This window comes from Antechinus flavipes, chromosome 5 (assembly GCF_016432865.1).
Source record: "Antechinus flavipes isolate AdamAnt ecotype Samford, QLD, Australia chromosome 5, AdamAnt_v2, whole genome shotgun sequence".
In the NCBI taxonomy this organism is placed as follows: domain Eukaryota; kingdom Metazoa; phylum Chordata; class Mammalia; order Dasyuromorphia; family Dasyuridae; genus Antechinus; species Antechinus flavipes.
This window is the reverse complement of record NC_067402.1, coordinates 228,876,843-228,897,734: the sequence shown is the minus strand read 5'-3', so window position 1 is coordinate 228,897,734 and position 20,892 is coordinate 228,876,843. Positions and strand designations below refer to the sequence as shown.

Sequence of the window (20,892 nt, the reverse complement as noted above, 5' to 3'; positions counted from 1 at the left end):
GGAACTTACTTAAAGAGTGGGAGGAAGAATGCTTATGTCTAGCCCATGGTATTATCCTTTTATATCAACCTGCTGCTTTCTAGCTTAGTCAGTGTAATACCAGAAAAACTGAGGCAAGACAGAGATTAGAGGTTTTTAATATTTTAATAGTGGAAAATTTGGGCTAGCCATATCCAGCTGGTTGGATCAGACTCTTGTGTCAAAGCTTCCAACAATGAACAAGTAATTCCAGAATCTTTTATAGGGCTCCAGCAATCAGGGAAACAAAGGCAAGGGGGAGGTAGAGCACTGGGTAAGTGAAAATTCCAGGAAGGACCATAATTCAGTTCTGATAGGTTGGAGGTGAGGAGGAAAGATCATAAATTCTAATAAGAAGGTGGTCGAGCAGGAATCAGGAATTCTGGGCCAGGAAAGATAGAGGGTGCCATTTAGGTATTTGAGATAATTTATCTAGAGTTTTATGACTCTTTAGAATGCCAGAGTGGCCAGAGTTCCACAGCTTTAATTATCTCAATCCTAATGGCCAGGAAGGGGATTGCCATTCAGAATACTGAGGCAGAACAATTCAGGGAAACTGAGGCAAATTAAGACGAAATTTCACTTTTTCTAGTGCCATAAGTAATATACTATTATTCTTGGCAATTCACTTTAAAAGGCTAATTTCTAATATGACCACCATTCCCATCTTTTTATAGATCAATGCTGTACGTGCAATAGTCCCCAATCGGAGTAACAATGAAATTATCTTAGTCTTGCAGCATTTTGATAACTGCGTGGACAAAACAGTACAAGCATTCATGGAAGGTAAGCCAACTTACGTGGAAGTTAAGTGCACTATATAATTCAGAGCTTTAGACAGCTAATAAATATTTATTAAGCTTCTCCTGATGAAGATAGTGGCAGTGCAGAGAGTTGTGGAAATCCCTTTGTGGTCAGAGGCATAGGTTCTTTGTGAAAGAATTCACAAACCCAAAGAGTTTTAGATGGCAAAAATGGAAGTTTATTGTTGGGTGAGAAGTCAGCTTTCCTCAGTGGGCAGGATCCTGGCAACTATACCAAGGGACAAGGCATAGTCCTGCTTTGGACATTCTGCAAAGAAATGAGTAAATAGAAACCTATTATATGAGCAGATTTTGGCAGGCTGGGGCTGGGGCAGCCTGAGCTGATCAGACCAGGATCTCCCAAATGAAAGTGCTTTGAAGGCTTCCTCTGCCTGAATTTGAATATAGAGATCCAGCTTGCCCTAAAAATGGCCCCCTCAGATGATGCCACTGAACTTTCTGGGGAGATATGCCTCCTAGAAGAGCCTGAGACTCGAATCTCCCTTGTTTACAGATGAAAGGGTATGCAATTTTAGTCATTAATTTTTGCAGATTTTTTTTTTTTTTTACAGATTAAAGGGAACATAATTTCATACCCCCATCACTTCTTTATGCCCAAAACTGTGCTAAGTATTGGAGATAGAAAAATGAAAAAAGAAAAACAATCCCTAAACTCAAGTAATTTGCATTCTTTAAGGGGAGAAGACCACATATACAAAAGGTGGGGCTGTGGAAGAAGGTGCTTGGTGCACCAATCCAAGGAGTGTAAATTGGTGGGAAAGGAAAAGATGACTGCTCTGGGAACTGTTTCAAAATGGAAGCTTTGGGAGGAATCATTTGCACTGCCTTCAATTAGAAGGAAAAGGGGTATTGATGACACTAATAAAGAATGAGTACCAAAGCTTATGCAGTTCCTTTAGATGAGGAATTTCCTTGAGAGCTTTTTCTAGGGGTATGGTAAAGCTAGTCTAAGGAGTGAAAATAGGCAGTTTTTTTTTTTTTTTAAATAACTTTTTATTGATAGAACGCATGCCAGGGTAATTTTTTACAGCATTATCCCTTGCATTCACTTCTGTTCCGATTTTTTCCCCTCCCTCCCTCCACCCCTTCCCCCAGATGGCAAGAGTCCTTTACATGTTGAATGGGTTGCAGTATAATCCTAGATACAATATACGTGTGCAGAACTGAACAGTTTTCTTGTTGCACAGGGAGAATTGAATTCAGAGGGTATAAATAACCCGGGAAGAAAAACAAAAATGCAAGTAGTTTATATTCATTTCCCAGTGTTCTTTCTCTGGGTGTAGCTGCTTCTGTCCATCTTTGATCAATTAAGGCTCTCTTTATCGAAGAGATCCACTTCCATCAGAATACATCCTCAAACACTATCGTTGTTGAGGTATATAATGATCTCCTGGTACTGCTCATTTCACTCAGCATCAGTTCATGTAAGTCTCCCCAGTCCTCTCTGTATTCATCCTGCTGGTCATTCCTTACAGAACAATAATATTCCATAACATTAATATACCACAATTTACTCAACCATTCTCCAGTTGATGGACATCCTTTCATTTTCCAGCTTCTAGCCACTACAAATAGGGCTGCCACAAACAGAAAATAGGCAGTTTTAAAAAAATATTCATTCAGATATCTTGCATGTCATAGTTCATTTAGCAGAACTCACCATAACAGAACATAATAACTTTCTTCATATATATTTTTACTTCATATATCATTTTACTTCCCTTAAAGGAGTTTATCCTTAAAATATTCCAAGAAAATTTATTTTTTATTTCTCAAAATATCTTTTACTGCTAATCAGTAAAAAAGCATTATGCCAGTAACAACATATGTATTGAGATTAGATTAGGTATTGTTTCCCAAGTATGTAACTGTGGAAAAGTATTTCATTATGTTGAGGGGTGCAGCAATGGGGTGTAACAGGTTTGCAAAAGAATTTGCAGTCCCAGTCTCCAAGCCAGGTTTGGTAGAAAATGGCTTTATTTTCACTGAAAAGTCTCAGTAAGGTAGTTCTTGATTAGGAAGTTAGCAAAGATTGGGATACAGAGTCTTGATTTTATTTAGCTTTCTATGACTTGGGACTAGGAGAGTGATTGAAGGGCTAATTTCCAGGTCAGTAATGGGTGATGATTATGCCCCAGGGATCTCCAAATGAATTGAAGGTGAAGATTATTGTGGGTGTTTTCTCTGGGAACCAAGTAAGAGGGGGAAAGGGTTTAGATTCAGGTAGGGATCATTTTTAGGAATTTCCCCAGGATGGGTGGCCCACCCTTCACAAAGGTCAGGGAGACAGAATCCTATTACATCAATTACTCCTTCAATTTATGGGGACCACTTAGACTTGGCCTTGACATCTTTTCGTGATCTTCTTTCTTTGGTCCTCTGTTCATGTGAAAAAGAATGGAAATAAATTCTCCTTCAAACCCTCAAGGAAAACACTATCAGAAACCAATGAACAAGATTTTTCTATCAAATCACATAGTTTTGTTATACTTTTTCGAAAATTGTAAGAATACATTAGAAAAGTTAGGACACTGTCAATTTTTTTCTTTCCCATCTTCATTTATTTTTAACTGAAGTCAGCATTTAATTCATGTGCTGAGCTTGAGATCTGAAGCTTTCCAAAGTGGTGTGAGCGAAGCTATCTGGAAGCATAAGAGATAGCATGGATTATAACTAAAACAAATAATCTTTGCCTTTTTCTAAGATCCAGAGTGAATACAGCTCCTCAATGGCTGTATTTGTGAAATGAAACTATATTAGACTTTTTCTTTCTTAAAAGAGTTTTCTGGAAAAGATTTTAAGGAGAGGTTGTCTGAATCATTTGAAGACATTATGCATGTTTAATGAGGAAAGGGAAGACTTAAGGGGGATCTAATAGCTGTCTTAAGTATTTGGAGGTGGAAGTTGGAAAAAGTCTAATTTAAATTTGATGTCAGGAAAAACTTCGTTAACAATTAGAGTCGCACCAAAGTAGAATGGACTGCCTCGGAGATAGGGGGTTCTTTTTGGAGATCTACATTCAGAGACAAGATAACCTCTTGTCACATGTTATACCAGAGATTCTTCATGTATGGGCTGGAGTGGATGGTTGCTGAGATTCCTTCTAGCTCTCAAATTCTGTGATTCTGTCATAATAGTCAGGCTTCCCAAAAGCAAACATATTGAAACTTAACCTTTCCCATTGCAAGCTTTTAGAAATTCTCCACAACTACTACAAGACATAGAGAAATTTGTTCCTGATTACTTATGTTGTTTAACTCTTTCAGGCAATGCCAGTGAAGTACTAAAAGAATGGACAATAACAGGCAAGAAAAAGGTAACTTAAATGAAATTTAGTATTGTGCTTTTGATCTTGATTGTCAAAAAACAACACACCAAAACTTACTAAGATATGTTCTATGAACATTTTCTATTCACTTATTTTAAATAATGGATATTTTCTTCCATCAGTGAGATTCAGATAAGTCTAAAATGAGGTAGTAAATTCAAATGAATGCTATATAAAAGTTTAGGACAAGAAACAGATCGCTTTACTGTGTTGCCTTTGATATTGATTTTAGACCAAAAATGAAATTGTAGATCATGTTAGGGGAAGCAAAGCTGCTCCAGAAAAAATTATCTATCCAGTGATTTTCAGAATCATTAGTGCCCTCAGTCAGAAGGTTCACTTTTTTTTTTTTTTTAAATATTAAACAACTGATTCTTCTCCTCACTCATTGTGTTGTGGACTTTGAACTTATAGAACCAAACTCAAAACCTAAATTGTTGTATAATAGTGCCCAAAGAATGTTCTCAGCATTATACCTATTGGGTGTTTCTCAGGGGGTGCTCAGCATTTTAGTATATGGAATAAAGGGGCACCTTTCAACTAAAAAACAAAGTTCTATTTGGAAATTGGTCAGAATAAATGAAAGAATTATAAGCTTCTGATATGTTAATATCAATTCTAAAATGTTGATATTGGTAGTTCTTTTTGTAATTGGTTTGTTAAGCCTTTAATTAAACATTTACTTTCATTGTCTAGATAACTGACATCCTTGTGTTCTTCCATATCATTCTGAAATTTTGGATGTTTTTGCATGTAGGTGGGCAGGATAATCTAATTGATATTAATAACAGCACGTCTATATATGAGGGAAATAAATTTGTTAAGTACCTACTATGTTTTAAATCCCAATATTAGGGGATAGCAGCAGAAAAATGAAATATCCCTACCTGCAGTGAGCTTACATCTTAATTACAATTCTCCTAATCTACACCTTAAAGTAGAAAGGCAAACTGCTTCCTTTGATTTTTCTGAGGTTCTATCCTGTGCCCTCATCTAGTTTCTGTATTCTCTTACTTAGTTTGTGACCTTATCAGCTTTTAGAGATTTAATTATATTTTTATGCCAATGACTGCCACACCTATCTATCTAAACTTTATCTCTAGGCCAGCATTATTAATTGACTACTATCTCAAACTCACTAAGTCGAAAATAGAATTTTTTATCTTTTCCTAAAATCCACTCTTATACCAAGTTTTCCTGGATTCTTACAATAGCTCCCTGACTCAAATCTCCATTGTCTCTAATCCATTCTACGTACAACTATCAAAATGCTTTTCCTATTGTGCACATCTGGCATATCATACTCTTATTCAATAAATTCCACGGGCTTCCCTACTGCCTCTAAAATAAAATATAAACTTACTTATTCAGTTTGTAAGACTTTTCACTACCTGATCTTAGTCTACTTTTCTAGCTTTATTATAAATAAACTCTTTATTTCCCTTCCTGCATCTACAATTTAGTCAAAATGACATTCTCTCTGTTTCTTATATATTACACTCCATATCCCATCTCCATATCTTAGCATTAACTCTTCTGCATTGATCTTCTTCACTACCACTTTTTAGAATCCTTTCTTTACTCCAAAATTATATTCAAGTCACCTTCTACATGAAGCCTTTTCCTCAGCTATTTATGCCCCTACTCTCACAATGTATGTTCTGATTATTTTATATGGATACTTTTTCTACATATGTATACACACATATATTATTTCCCCATGTACGCTCATTAAGGGCACAGCTTTTTAATTTTTTTTCTTTATTTACATAGTCTCTTCCAGCTTGGTGTCTAGCACTTAATAAATGCTTGCTGGTTGATTAAGTTTATAAGCTAAAGGGCTTAGTACTTAAATATTCTCTTTGAGTTGTGGGATAACTTTTCTTCTTCCCTCTCCCACCCTCCATCTTTAATAATTGTTAAAGAACAAAAAGAAGAAAAGCAAACCAAAACCTACAGCAGAAGTAACGAACAACCTACCAGACACAAATAAGCTAGCATCCACTCAAGACGAGCCGTCAATAGCTTCTTTGGATAAAGGTGGGATTAATGGTTACCATGTCAATGGTGCAGCTAATGATACAGAGTCTGTGGACTCTCTCAGTGAAGGCTTGGAGATACTTTCAATAGATGCGAGAGAATTGGAAGATTCTGAATCTACCACATCAGATATGCCTGATAGAACAGGTAAGCTATTTGAAATTTTTGTTTTGTTTTGTTTTTAAATGGAATTTGATTGAAAGATGTGGGCTAGTAGCTGAGAGTAGTTAAATTGAATTCAGTTGGTTAGCTTTGCAACTTTTTAACTAAGAAGTTTACAAGATATCTCTGCAGGTATAGAAGAGTCAATTTTTATTCATCTTCATAATTATCTTTGTCTAATTTAAATAAGATAATTCTTACAAAGTACTTTGCACAGTCCTTTACATGTTCCCTTCCCTTCTCCTCTTGCAGAAATCTGATTTCATAGTACATGTTGTTAACTTAGTACTTTAGATGGTGCTGCTGAGTAGCGGGAGCGGAGATAGAGAGGGGAAAGTATTCTGTAAGCTATTGTATAAAAAACATAAAGTAAAATAGCTCTGAAAGCTGATTAAACTGATAATGCTGGGAAGGGAATGGAGGAAAAGTTTATATATACATAAATATATGAACCTTTAGAGACATGCATGCATTTTCATCTGTGTTTAATATACAGTGTAGAATATATAAATGAGTGTAACCCTGAGACAATATCATGTAATAGAACATGGAGTCAGAAGAGTTGAATTTGAATTTAAGTTCTATACTAGTTATGGGACCATAGTCAAATCATTTAAGTTCACTTTTCTGTGAAATAGATTGTGTTTCTGTAACCTCTACTTCACAGGGTTGTTTTGAGGTAGACATTTTGTCAACCTTAGAATATTTTATAAATGTGAGTTACTCCTAATTTTCTTTTTCATATGAACCACGCCTTTTTTTTTTTTTTCCATAAACCTCTTTTTTTCTTAACTAGGATTCAGAGCTAGGGTTCTCCCCTTTTGAATTGTTTAGTTTTAAAAAAAATTTTATTGACATATTACTTTTTATATAGCCTTCATTTTGAAATAGATTGATTGCCTTTCTCTTCTCCTACTCATAGAGTCACCCTACCTCTTTAAAGAAGAAAGTAGTATAAATTTTCTAAACTTTTCTCAAGGGCTAAGCTAACACTGTTGAGTTTCTAATTTTGTTATTTCCAGTTACGTTTTTTAAGTCATTATATATATTGTTATCTTGATTTTGCTTACTTTATTTCTAATTTTCTCTGGATTCTTAATTGAATAGTTTAATTTTTATCATTTCTTTTTTAATCTACTTCCTCCTTCCATCCTATCAATGATGTGAAAATGTAATAAAAATATAAGAATTAAGTTTTATATGAGGATGTTCAAGATGATTCTTCTTTGTTAATCTTTATCAGCACATGAAAAAAAAACTTGAAGAAAATTGTGCTTTAATTTACCCTATGTGATCATAAAAGATTCTTATTTTCCTTGGGTTTCCTTTTCTTTTTAAAAGCCAAATTTGGACTTGCCTTCAACTGATGATTGTGATTCCAACTTTTCTGGTTCAGTGCAAACTTCCCCTTCTTTCCAGATATCTTATAAAAGTTGGAAGAAGCTGGTAATATATTGGCTCTTATTTATATTCTTACCCCAGAACCAAAGGGAAAAAGTGGTTGGAAATAAGGCACCACATTCACCTGCCTTTTTTTCCTTTAAAGGATCACTTATCAGGGTGAATGAGGAAAGGAATACAGGAGCAACTAATAACTATTTCTACCTGAGCCTGCATGTGTTCTCTTTGATCAATCATTTTGTTTACAGCCATTTGAGGGACATTATTTTTCTCATGACATTTTGACCTTTCCTGTTTTTCCTTAGAACAATTTAGCTTAATTTTCTCCAAACTTGATGTAACTTTCTCCCTTTTCTTTGGCAGTGTCAATGCTGGAGAATGGTGTTTCTGATTTTGAGTCCAAGTCTCTGATCATGAATGCCACTCAAACTTCACAACAATCTGTGAAACATGAGTCCAGGAATCCTACCAAATCTCTGTCTAGACCCATCCCAAGCACTCAGTTTTCAGGCCTGGGTTCTCTCTCCACAATAGAAGACGTTCCACTCTCCTCTACTAACAAAAAACTAGGTAAAGCAGAGCCTTTCCTTGAGAAGAAGATAAAAACAGTACCTTGAACAAAAGTACAGTAGTACAAACTTGGCTCTCTTTTCTGTTCTTTAATCAGTTACTATAAGAGAGCTCTTTTTTCTACCTCCCTGTGCACAGCTGGAATCTGACAGCAATTCAGATATGGTACCTCACACAGTAGTCTTGTTAGGATGACAGTGATTCCTAGAGCACTCAGGCTCTAGTGCCATATTTTATATAACATCAGCAGCTCCTTTTATTTGCCTAACTACAAAGACTTCTCGGTTCATATATCATTTCCTTATATGTTTTTCTTTTGCTTGACCTAATGGTAAAAAACTAAAACATAATGTGATACCCACTTTTTAAAGAGATCTTTAAATCTCTTCAAAATCTAGGATTCTAACTCCAAGGAATCTAGCTCTAAGATTCCAGCTTTATATAATATTTTCTGAGAAGCAAACATTTAGTAGTGATGGCTCTTAAGTTTTTTACCATAAGGATAAGCAGCCAATAATTTAATATGAAGTATAATTAACAGCTGTTAGATATAGAAAACAAAGTTACTGAAGAACTGAAAATGAGTATCTCAAAGAGGGTATTAGAAAGGTGAATAATACATGTGAATGGGCTATATAAAAGAAATAAGGAACTTTTAAGAAGAATAGTGTCATTTAAAAAAAAAAGGTAAACTTGGTCACATAGTCAAGGTAAGAAGTAACAGGTGGACAATCTGACTATTCCACTAATATCCTAACAATGTGAGGGGAAAATAGGGAAAGGTTTTCCAGTTCATTAGGTGGTCCTTTTAAGTGGCAGACTTATAGAAGACATTGACAAGAGTTACAAACAAGGAGGTAGACATTGAATGCATTACAATCTCTATAATTAAAGGAAGTATCTAAGATGATTAAGATGACTGAAACATTTGATTAATATCTGTGTTCACACATTTTGATGCATGGTTGTCTATATCAGTGGTGTCAAGCTCAAAATGAAACAAGGACCACCAAAACTCTTATGTGTGTATGTGTGTATCATACACATACATATAATGATACTAGCTGGCTTCATATTGACTTAGAAAACTACACATTCTATCTATGCATATGTTTTGAAAACATTTTTTTTATTTGAAATTTGTTTGAAAACAAATTTGAAAAAAAATTTTTTTTAAAGAAAACTACACATTAACATTATGTATGTTCCATTGTATTTTTGTTTTGTTAAATATTCCCCCATGACATTTTAATCTGGTTCAGGCTATACTTCAGAATGTTGCAAGGTGACCTGTGTTTGATACCTCTGGTCTACTTCATTTAAGAGGCAGAGTATAAAAAAGACACTAGCAAAATGCAGATTATAAAACTTTCTTTTAATTAAAAATGTTTCCTTTTTCTTATCTGGCCTTTAACTTGAGCTCAAAATCTTTCTCATCTTTATGTACATTTATACTAGGAATTTATTTCTTTAGCTGGAGTTTCTCTTCATCTGTTGTAAATGCTGCAAATGAGAGATTCATAATATGCCTGATTTATTTTTTCCCAAGCAAATTAACATAAATTTCATAGGCCTAAGGACTTAAAATTTAAATAGGCACTAAAAGAAAAGTGAGAGTAGGACAAGGAAGAATTTAAATAGAAAATCTACAGTGCACTACACTATATTTCTATGGACACATGAACTTCATCATTAAATACACTAAAACTCTGCTGCTGGTGAACATAGGAAGAGATAATGATTATTTTAAAATATCTCAGACATATTTATTCCATTACACACAAACCTAGAAAATTTATGTACAATTCTTCAGTATTAATAATAGTATAGCATTTGCTTGGTAAATTGTTCAGTCTAAATTTAATCATTTTGGGATGATTGGAAAGATTATGAACATGTAAAGAATCTGTAGTTTGTTTTCATACTATAGATTAAAATAGCAGCAGTTCCTCAAAAAGGAATTTGAGGGTGAAGTAGTGACTATTTGAGAAGCATTCTTAGTTCTGTGTGACTAGTCATGTTTATGTTTCCAGATTCAACTTTAAAGTGGCTTATGGACCTTTCACTATCATTTCTTGTTGCTTCTTTTCCTAGGTTCCAATATTGAAAAATCCGTGAAAGACCTACAGCGTTGTACAGTTTCTCTTGCCCGGTATCGGGTTGTGGTTAAAGAAGAAATGGATGCCTCCATTAAGAAAATGAAGCAAGCCTTTGCTGAGCTTCAGAGCTGGTAAAATTAAATCGTGTCATAGAGATGATCACACTTACCAATGATCTAAGTACACTTTGTCTGTTAGTTCCTGTTATTCTACCTCAGAAGGAACGCTATTTTAAGAGTTAAAAGTAGTCTAGAAGCCATCTGGGCCACCGTCTTACGTTTGGACATCAGTTAGAAGGAATGTTAGGAAGCAATTGTAGACTAGAGCATAGGTGGCTCTGAGACTTGGACTATTATTTTTTGTATGAGTCCTCTAAATCAGAAATTTGCAAAATTTTCTTATTTAAAAAATTTTCTCTTTTCCTTAATTTTTATTGGTGCTTTTTTGTTTTTGTTTTTCATACCACAATCATTTCCTAATATATACACTTATGTAAGTAAATATTTCACCTTTCAACAAACCATCATACAAACCAACTAATATATGACAACATATTCCACACAATGCACCTATACTCTGCTGTCACACCTCAAGCAATTTGTGTTTCATTATTTTTTCTCCAGAGTCAAGTATGATCATTGTATTTAATCTGTATTTAGCTTCCCTTTAGTATTAGTTTCATTTGCATTACTGTAACCATTTTTATCTTCTGGGTTCTACAGTCAGGTGGTTCCACATCATTTCTGATAAGTCTTTCCATTAAAAAAAATTTTTTTTCATGTCCATTGTTCCTTTTTGTTTGTTTCTTAAAAGTTTTTATTGCTATCTTCTGGTTTGGTTTTTTTTCCCTCATCATTGTGGTATCCCAATTATCTATCCTTTCTCTCCTAGAGAGCTATTCTATATAACAAATGGCATTTTTAGGGGAAAAAAAATAGACACAACTTTTCATTACATTTTTAAAAATCCAAAACTGTGCACTAAAGGTTAATTTGAAGATGTTGCATATCTCCTCATTCAAGTCACATTTGATGTTTATAATTTATTAAATTTACTTTTGATTCGTATTTACATTGTAGCAGGAACTTGATTCTGCTTACTTCACTCTACATCAATTCATATTGATTAATTATATCATTTCTTACAGCACACTAATAATTCCATTACATTTATGTATCATAATTTGTTTAGCCATTCCCCAATCGATGGACATCTAATTTGTTCTTAATTCTTAACTACCACAAAATGTACTGCTTTAAGTATTTTGGATTATATGAAGACTTCCTTGGAATATAAGTCTATATTGGAATTGGACTATATATATAAGTCTATTGATATATAAACAGAGTCTCTGATTCAGAGGGTATGGACATTTTAGTCACTTTATTTGCATAATTCCAATTTCTTTCCAAAATGATTGTATCATTCATTTCACAGCTCTACTAGTAATAGATTAGTATGCCAAATCATTTACAGTCCTCCGACATATTTTGTCATTTTTACCAATTTTCAGTGTGTTAGGTATAACCCCAAGGTTTTTTCTTTTGCATTTCACTTTTTAGTAGTGATTTGGAGAATTCTTTCATGTGGTTGTGAATACTTTGTAGTTCTTTCGAGAATTGCTTGTTTGTATCCTTTGACTACTTATCTGTTGGGAAATGGTTATTAGTCTTATGTTTATTTATTCATTGCTGCTATATTTTGGATATTTCCTTATAAGGAAAATTTGATATGAAGGTTTTCTTTTTCCATATTCAGCCACTTGCTTTGTTATTCTATATTCGTTCTTTTTGTCTGTGAAGAAGCTTTTCTTTGCTTTGTGTGTGTGTGTGTGTGTGTGTATATGTGTGTGTGAAATGATCTTTTGTATATAGTCTTGTTCTCTTCTAAATTTTTTTAATATGATTTTCTGTATTAAGGTGGCTTATCCTTAAAATATATTAAGAAATATAGTTCTAAGCCTAATTTCTGCAAGATTGCTTTCCAGTTTATGAAATAAGGAATTTTTCCCTACGTAACTTGTTTTTCACTTTGTCATACATTAGGTTATTGAGTTCTGTTGTATTTAAATCTCTCTTTTCTAATATCTCTTTTTATTCTTTAGCCAATATCAGATAATTGTTGAATACTGCTGCTTTTTAATAAGGTTTAAGGTCTGGAAGTATTCTTTCCTCCTTTTTATCATTTCCTTTGATTTTCTAGATCTTTTTATTTTTCCAAATGAATTTTGTTATTGGTTATCAAGTTCTAGAAAGAATTCTCTTGATGATTTATTTAACATAGCATTAAGAATATAAATTAATTTTGATGGTTTTGTCATTTTTCTTATGTTGGCCCAGTCTAGTCATAAACATTGATTATTCCTTTAGCTATTTAAGTTGTTCTTTATTTCAGTAAGGAGTATTCTATAACTGAATCTATACAAACCTTTTGTGTGCTTCAGTAGCTTCACCCTCAAGATAATTTATACATTTTGTAATTATTTTGAATGAGATTTTCCCATTATTGCTACTTGAGGTTTTTGATCGTATAAAAATGCCATTGATTTTAGAGGATTTTGTTTTGTCGCCTGCAACTTTGCTGAAGCTATTAACTCTTATTAGTATCTTTGCTGATTCTCTAGGATATTTCAAATAACCCATCATATCCTCAGCAAATAGGGGTAGTTTTAAATCTTCCTTACATATCTTTATGCCTTTAATTCTTTCTCTTGCCTTATGAATAAAGCTTAATTTTAAAATGTAGCATTATCTATGTTTTACAATATTTTTATTTATTTTGTTAAATATTTCACAGTTACATTTCATTCTGGTTTGGGCCTTACATGGGAATGTTGTGGGCCACATATGTCCCACAAGCCATGTGTCATATATTTGACACCTCTCTTCTAAAATCTTACTGATGTTTTTATTTTAACCTTATGCAAATGATGCTGGTTTTTGTACTAAGTTTAAATTGTTATATTCTAGGCCTTGTTTATAATTTAGTATTTTCCACTCACATTTAGAAAACTTTATCTTGCATATATTTTATATGCACACTGGCATGTGGACTTTTTAATCTAAAAGAAGAAAACTGGAAATAAAAGGGGGTTCCCTTTGATTAGGAAATACCTTAAAAATTGTGGCACATAATACTGAGCTTTGCAGGATTAAGTATTCAGGATTAAGAGAAACACAAAAAGACTGTTAATTGAAAGAGAATGAAATAAGTAGAATCAGGAAGATGATATTTATGATAGTTAAAACAATATAAATATAAAGAACAATAAAATAAATGGATGCTATATAATTATAATGACCCAAGAAGAGATGAGAAAATGCATCTTGCTCCTTTCAGTAGAGAGCTGGGGCATTGTGGTTATAAAATGTTGCATATGTGTCAGATGAACTTGGTGGATCAGTTGCTTTTACTTTATTATTTTTATTTCTTTGTTACAAGGGAAAGGGTAATGAAAGTGAGGGTAAATGAAAGGGCATATCTGAAAATTACTGTGATTAAAAAAAAAGAGACATCAACAATGCTTTTAAAAATAACTTTGTTAAAAAATGAAGACACTTTTTGGAGAAAAGCATATATTCACCCCCAAGGAATCTAATTTTCCCTAAAACAGACGAAGTAGAGCATGACATTTTTTTTTCACTGCCATAGTATCCTGTGCATTTTAATTGCACAGGGGTGGATTGCAGATTCCTTAGCTGTTGCATGAGAATTATCTCTAAGCTGCTAGAAAAATATGCCAATGTTACTGTTTCTTCTGAGGCACAAATATGTATCATTTGGTTTCTTTGCATTAGTCAAGCTGATATAATCAGTTTAGTTTCCATCTCTAATGTCTTCTCTGCCCTTTAAAATACACACACACACACACACACACACACACACACACACACACACACACAATACTCAAAGAAAATATCTTCCAAGTATTTGAAAGCTTTTCTGTTTAAGGTTTTTGTTTTTTTTTTTTTTTTTTTTCAGAGTAATTACCCTTTGGTCAGAATTATCACATTAGACCCCAGCATCATTTTTGGAAAGGTTTGCATTGAAAAGTCTGTAGGATACATGATTATATGATTCAGTTCAACTAAAAATAAGCAGTGAGTTCCTACCCTACCACTAATTTGGAGCCAAGATGGGAACCTCCTTCAATAAATACTACATGTAATGGTTTCCTGTCAGGGAATTTTGTATTTAGAGTTGATTGAGTACAACTATACTGAATCAATTTAACTTGAGAAAAGATATTAATTGCCCTTTTCTGCCAGTGCATAACTCTTTTGTATGGTTGAAGAGAATATTAAATTGTCTTACTTCATTGTCCTTTGCCCTTGCTGCTTTAGGACATAGTTGAGGGGTGATTGAACTCATTTTGGCATCACCCCCCATGTCAAGTGAATATCACTTAGGAAGCTACTTTTACAGCGGTTTTTCTGAAAAAGAATCAGTGGATTCCAATTCTTCCTATGCAACAAGAGAACTGTTCGGTTCTGCACACATATATTGTATCTAGGATATACTATAACATTTAACATGTATAAGACTACTTACCATCTAAGGGAAGGGTTGGAGGGAGGGAAGGGAAAAGTCGGAACAGAAGTGAGCATTTAACATGTATAAGACTACTTACCATCTAAGGGAGGGAGTGAAGAAAGGGAAGGAAAAAGTGAGTGCAAGGGATAATGTTGTAAAAAAATTACCCAGACATATGTAATATCAATAAAAAGTTACAATTTAAAAAAATGAAAAAAAAATCAGTGGATTCCAGGACTGGTTTACAGAAATACCTCTCCTCTGACAAGACATTGGGAAAATTGCAACATACTGATTTTTCTTTAATGTCATATAAAAATTGATTTGTACCTTATATGAGAGGAATCATAGAGCCTTTCACTTGTTGAAACATCAAATCTACTAGAAAAAGCAATCATGTTCAGATTCAAGTGAACATTTTTGATTAATTAAATCTGTCTGGGTTCTCTTTCAGCCATCAACTGATTAAGTATAAAACTAATATATTATAGAACATGAGGCTGGAACAAATATATTACTTTGGAATATGTCATGTTAATATTTCAGTGGAAAATGCCAGGATATACCTCTTTGAGTCTTCTTTTTAAATAAAATGTTTAATTATTATTATTTTCCAATATCAAAAATAGGTATTAGAGAAGAGAGGATTTTGAGGAAAGGGTGGAGAAATGAGACTACACAGATAAATCCATAAAATCACACTAACTTATAGTCAGAAATTAAAGTTCACATTTCTAAGTTGTATTCCTAATTGCATCATGGACTTTCCATTGATCTTGGAAAAGCTATTCCATTTCTCAGAATTTCTTCTAGTTTCTTCTGTTAAAAGCAGCTTGCTAGTAACCTACCAAGATATTTTTGAACCCCCCACCAAAAGGCTCAAAGATTTGGGCTTTTCTTCCTGCCATGTGGACCAAAGTGTTTTTTGGAATATCTACAAATCATAAACATGAGGAAGTGGTTATATATAACTGATATATTATATGTATTATCAAGAAATGATATAACATAAACATGAAGTGTTGTATAACCTTCCTTAATATCATTTATTTAATAAGTTCTTCCAAAGTGGTTGGAGTATCTTATTTTCTAATCTGATCTTTTATGAAGGAAAAATGGAGAGAAGAAAAAGACTAAACATCACAAACATTTATTCTATTATATACCATAAAATAATATTTGTAAGTGAATGTTGACAGAATTTAATTTGTTAATAAATATGAAGGAAACAGACTAAATTTAGTTAGATAAAATGATTTATTCATAAAATAACTAATACTTCTAAAAGATTTATAGTGTTTTTTCATATATATAATATGTTTCATTTTATCTTTAAAATAACCCTGGTAGATTAACAAGGCTAGTGACTTGCTGTAGATACATTGCTAGTGTCAGAGTTGGAACTCAAAACAAAATCCTGAAGAAATTGTGGTGTATGTCTGTCATGGAATATTGTTCTTCAGGAAGGGATGAGCAGTATGCACTTGGGGAAAAAAAATCTGGAAAGTCTTCCATAAACTCAAGCAAAGTGAAATATACTGTATACAAAGTAATAGCAATGTTCAGGGATGACCAGTTATAAATGACTTTGCTGTTCTCAGCAGTATAATGATCTACAACTACTCTAAGGGACTTATAATGAAAAATCCTATCCATAGCCAGAAAAGAAACTGATTGTGTCTAAATACAGATTGGAATTATTCTCTCTTTCTCTATCTTTTTTTTTAACTTTATTTTTCTTGAGGGTTTTTAAAAATTAAGGTAGGAGATCTATGTTTTCTTTTATAACTTTTATGAAAACATACTGCATGACTTTACATGCAGTTTCTTAATGAGGAAATAAGGGAAAGAATCTGAAACTCACAAGTTTAAAAAAGAAACAAAAAATGTTTTAAATGTAACTAGGGAAAATAATAAATAAGATTTACAAGTAAAAGAAAAATCCATATCCTCTAATACCTAGCTATTTCTTTCATATAATGGCAACTGTAAATGTTAAGTACAGATAAGTTTTGAGGGAATCTTACAATAAAAACATGATATTTTGGAATACAAGAAAGTTTCTCAGGGAAAATTTCTTGGAAGCACTGAGTATTTAGATGAACTTCAAAAGAATTATAAAATTAGGAGTAGGATCCTACCTAGGATAGAGGATAGAGATTCCAAATTAGGAATAACATTTATATGTACTATGGCAGAAGAGGGTAATGAAATTAATCTTTCTGGACAGAGGCTCTGTGTGGGAAAGCAGAGAAAGGGAAGGTTAGACATGATGGGTCAGGAGCATTTAATGGAAAGCTTTTAGGCCAAACCTATCAAGGAATAGTTTTGAAGGTTGCTTCTAGTTTAAAATCTATAATCCTATGTTTCTGTTTTGTTTTGTTTTTCTAAACTTTAGCAGCTACCTACTACCTAATACATAAATATTCCTAGACACTGGACTTGGAATGTATACTGATCTCTGGAAATGACTTAATAAACTTTATTAGATGGATGTTGTACTGGAACTGGAATTATATTGAGCATATCAATTGCCTTCTTTCCTGGCATCTTTTTATATGTTTTTTCTACTCTCCATTTTTCCCTTCCACACATATTTCTTTTTCTTTTCTGGAACTTTATATATTGGGATTATAACTTTTGCATATAAGTAACTCATAAATTAAAATATTGACAATCCTAACACTGAAAATCCTAATTTCAAAAGTAAGTGTGATTAGCTACTTGTCATAAGGTCTTCACATTTTGATAATAGCTTTTTTATCTTCCCCATCTAGGAAATGGAAGAATATAGTTCTATAAAATGGATGACCATTGATAGCTGTGCTTCCTAGATATATTAAAAAAAAATGTAGCTATTGTGTATTCTCTTGGTAGACCCATTCTAGAATTTCTTAATTCTATGATTTATATGCCTATTATTGTTGGAATAGACAAAAGAAGTTGGTGACTTTATTTTGAGAAATGATGGTTTTTCATTTCCAAGAAATGGTTCCTCAAAAGCCATTTTTGATATTGAGATGGACTTTCATTCTTTTCCTCTATTTTCCACCTTCCTAGTTATGTAGCTGGCTATACTATCCTTCCTCAAATTTGAAATCTTGGATTTATTCTCAATTACTTACTCTCACCCACCCATATACAACTTGTTTATTTCACCTTTTTATGTGCTCCCTTCTGTTTTCTGACACTGTTGCCACTCTAATGTAAGCTTTCTTTGCCTCATGCCTGGACTACTATACTAATCTGTTTGTGATAATTTAAAGTGGGATCTTTTTCATGGGGATCTTAAAATACAATGTAAGATACTCTCTTGCTCTCTCTGTCTCTGGCTCTCATTCTCACTTTTCATAGAAAGAAAGTAAAGATCTTTTTTTCCTCTAAAAACAAAGAAAAAAAAAAAGTTCATCTACATACTCAATTTTTCCAAGAAACTTAATTCCTGATTCTACCATTCTCCAACAGATCTTTTTTTTATTATTATTATTATCAGACTCCTTCAAAACTGCCTCAAGTGTCTTCCCTGTGCCAGTCTGTCCTTTACTCAGCCAACAAAGTGGTTTTCCTGATTTGGGTTCAGCTATGTCATCCTCATACTAACTTTCAAGTTGCTCCCTGTCACCTCCAGGATCAAATATAAAATGCTATGTTTGGCATTCAAAACCCTTCATAAACTAGCTGCCTCCTCTCTTTCCAGTCTTCTTACACCTTACATCCCAGATACTTAATTTTCAATCCAGTGACATTGGCCTTCTTTTTGATCCACAAATAAGACACTCCTCTAAGTTCCAGGCATTTTCTATAGCTGTCTCCCATACCTTTAATATTTTCTCCCTCCTCCCCTTCAACTACTGACCTCTCTGGCATTCCTTTTGTACCAACTAAAATTCATCTTTTACGGGAAGCCTTTCCTAACCCCTCCTAATTCTAATGCCTTCCTTCTGTTAATTTCTTATTCTGTATGTAGCTTGCTTTGTATATATTTGTTTTCATATTTTCTTCTCCATTTGTTGTAAACTCCTTAAGGGCAGGAGCTGTCTTTTGCTTTTGTGTGTTTTTGTTAGTTTGAACATGGAGGAAAAATTATTACAAAGGAAAAAATGATGTCTCCATCATTTTTCATCATGTTCTCCTTAGATTTCTAGCTTGATTATTTAATGAAAATTAGTCTTAAATAGATTTTAGTTTTACAGCAAATATAATCAGATGCAAATATTTTTGAAGAATTGCCATCAAATGGATTCAAATAATCATTCCCTGAAATAATTGGCTGTGGGATTACCAGTGTTGTTTCCATTATTATATTGTTTTCTAGAGCAAGACCCTTGAACTAATAGGAATTAATTATCTTTAGCACTGCAGCATTCCTGAAGCTGAAATCAGAAAAGTATTAATTATATATATTTTTAAAAGGGTTCTATCCTTTAACTCATGGACAAACAGTTGACTGTAGTGGTAATAATTATGAACATACAAGTCACTGAAAAAACTTTAAAGAAGTTGAATAAATATTAAGATGTAAAAAAAAAATTGAGAGAAGGAAAGCCAATTATTTAATCAAGCAGACATTTATCAAGTGGTTATTATGTGTCAATCATTAAGCTTGTCACTGAGGATAAAAAAGACTAATGAAAAATCTCTGCCCTCAACAAACATAGGTTCATTGTCATGAAAGCCAGTTTAGCTAGACTGTAATGTACTTAAAGAAGAAGAATGTGAATAAGTGGGAACTAAGTTTTAAATGACTTTAAAAGTCAAACAGAGGCATATTGATCTTTTAGATCATTGGAGATTGAGTAAGAGAGTGACATGATTAGACAAATGTGCTTTATTTATAAAGATCAGTTTCACAGCTATGTGATGTTATGGAATAAGGCACTAGAAAAGAACTGCTATAAATATTTTTGTACTCCTTTCTTAAAGATATCATGTGATATTCTGTAACTTAGCTTTTTTCATGGAAGAGATGACGTTAAACTGAAAAGTTTATTTGTTTTGAAGTCCTCTAATAAATATTTTACAAGTTTCATCTGAGAGACAAAATTTGTCTTCTTGTAGAAACAGTGTCTGCATCTTAAGGTGATACAGCAAGAAGAATAGAAGTACCAGATATGGGTATTTGGCTGCTGCTAAACTGATATATTCCAGTTATATCTCCTGGATTATATATGACAAGGCTTTTTATAATTAATTCTTTTATAATTAATGTTAAATGTATTATATATAAACCTTCATAATAGAGGTTTGCAGTTTCATATAGTCCACTTTGTTCTTTTTAGTATATGAAAATATTCTTTTTTGGTGCTGGACACAGAATTGTCAAAAAAAAAAAAACTTTTTAAATAGCTGTTTTTAGATATTTTAAAAAATTATAATGAGCAAGGTTGGCCCAAAGAAGAGATAGGAGAATTCTCCTTCTTTATTTGCAGAGCTAGATTATGGGAAATTGTATATAATGTTGGATTTGGTTGGTGTATTTAGTTTTTTGGGGTTTTTTCTTTTTTTTTTTTTTTCTCTCTATATGAAGTGAATCTTTGGAAGGGAAGGAACAAAAGATATAAGATGATTTGAAAACAAAGTATCAGTAGAAACAATTTAAGAAAAGCCAGAATAATATTTATAAAGACTCGTGCAAAGAATCAGAACCACATATTCAATTAATATAATGTTGTTCAATGGTCATTTTTCTTTGAGTCTTATATAGAATGACTAATATAAAAAGAATGAATCTGAGAAAGTCTGATGGGATTAGATTATAAAGAGCTTTCCAGTGCTGTTGTAATCTGCATTATTAGAATTTCCACATCAGTGAGATCTCATTTGAGTATTGAGAAACACTTAGTAGAAAACCCAGCAGATATTTGTTGAACTAAATTCAGTGTGCCCATGTTTACAGATTGCAATAAGAACTATGCTT

At 32.9% G+C, this 20,892-nt stretch overlaps 1 protein-coding gene across 1 annotated transcript in view; it reads left to right on the top strand.

Moving 5' to 3' along the window:
* Positions 1-20,892, top strand: part of SPATS2 (spermatogenesis associated serine rich 2) — a 186,674-nt gene that overhangs the window by 121,645 nt on the left and 44,137 nt on the right. The window contains exons 4-8 of the mRNA XM_051961981.1: positions 696-804; positions 4,109-4,158; positions 6,096-6,357; positions 8,137-8,343; positions 10,438-10,573. Coding sequence (XP_051817941.1) covers positions 696-804; positions 4,109-4,158; positions 6,096-6,357; positions 8,137-8,343; positions 10,438-10,573 — 764 coding nt within the window. The remainder of the gene's footprint in view (positions 1-695; positions 805-4,108; positions 4,159-6,095; positions 6,358-8,136; positions 8,344-10,437; positions 10,574-20,892) is intronic.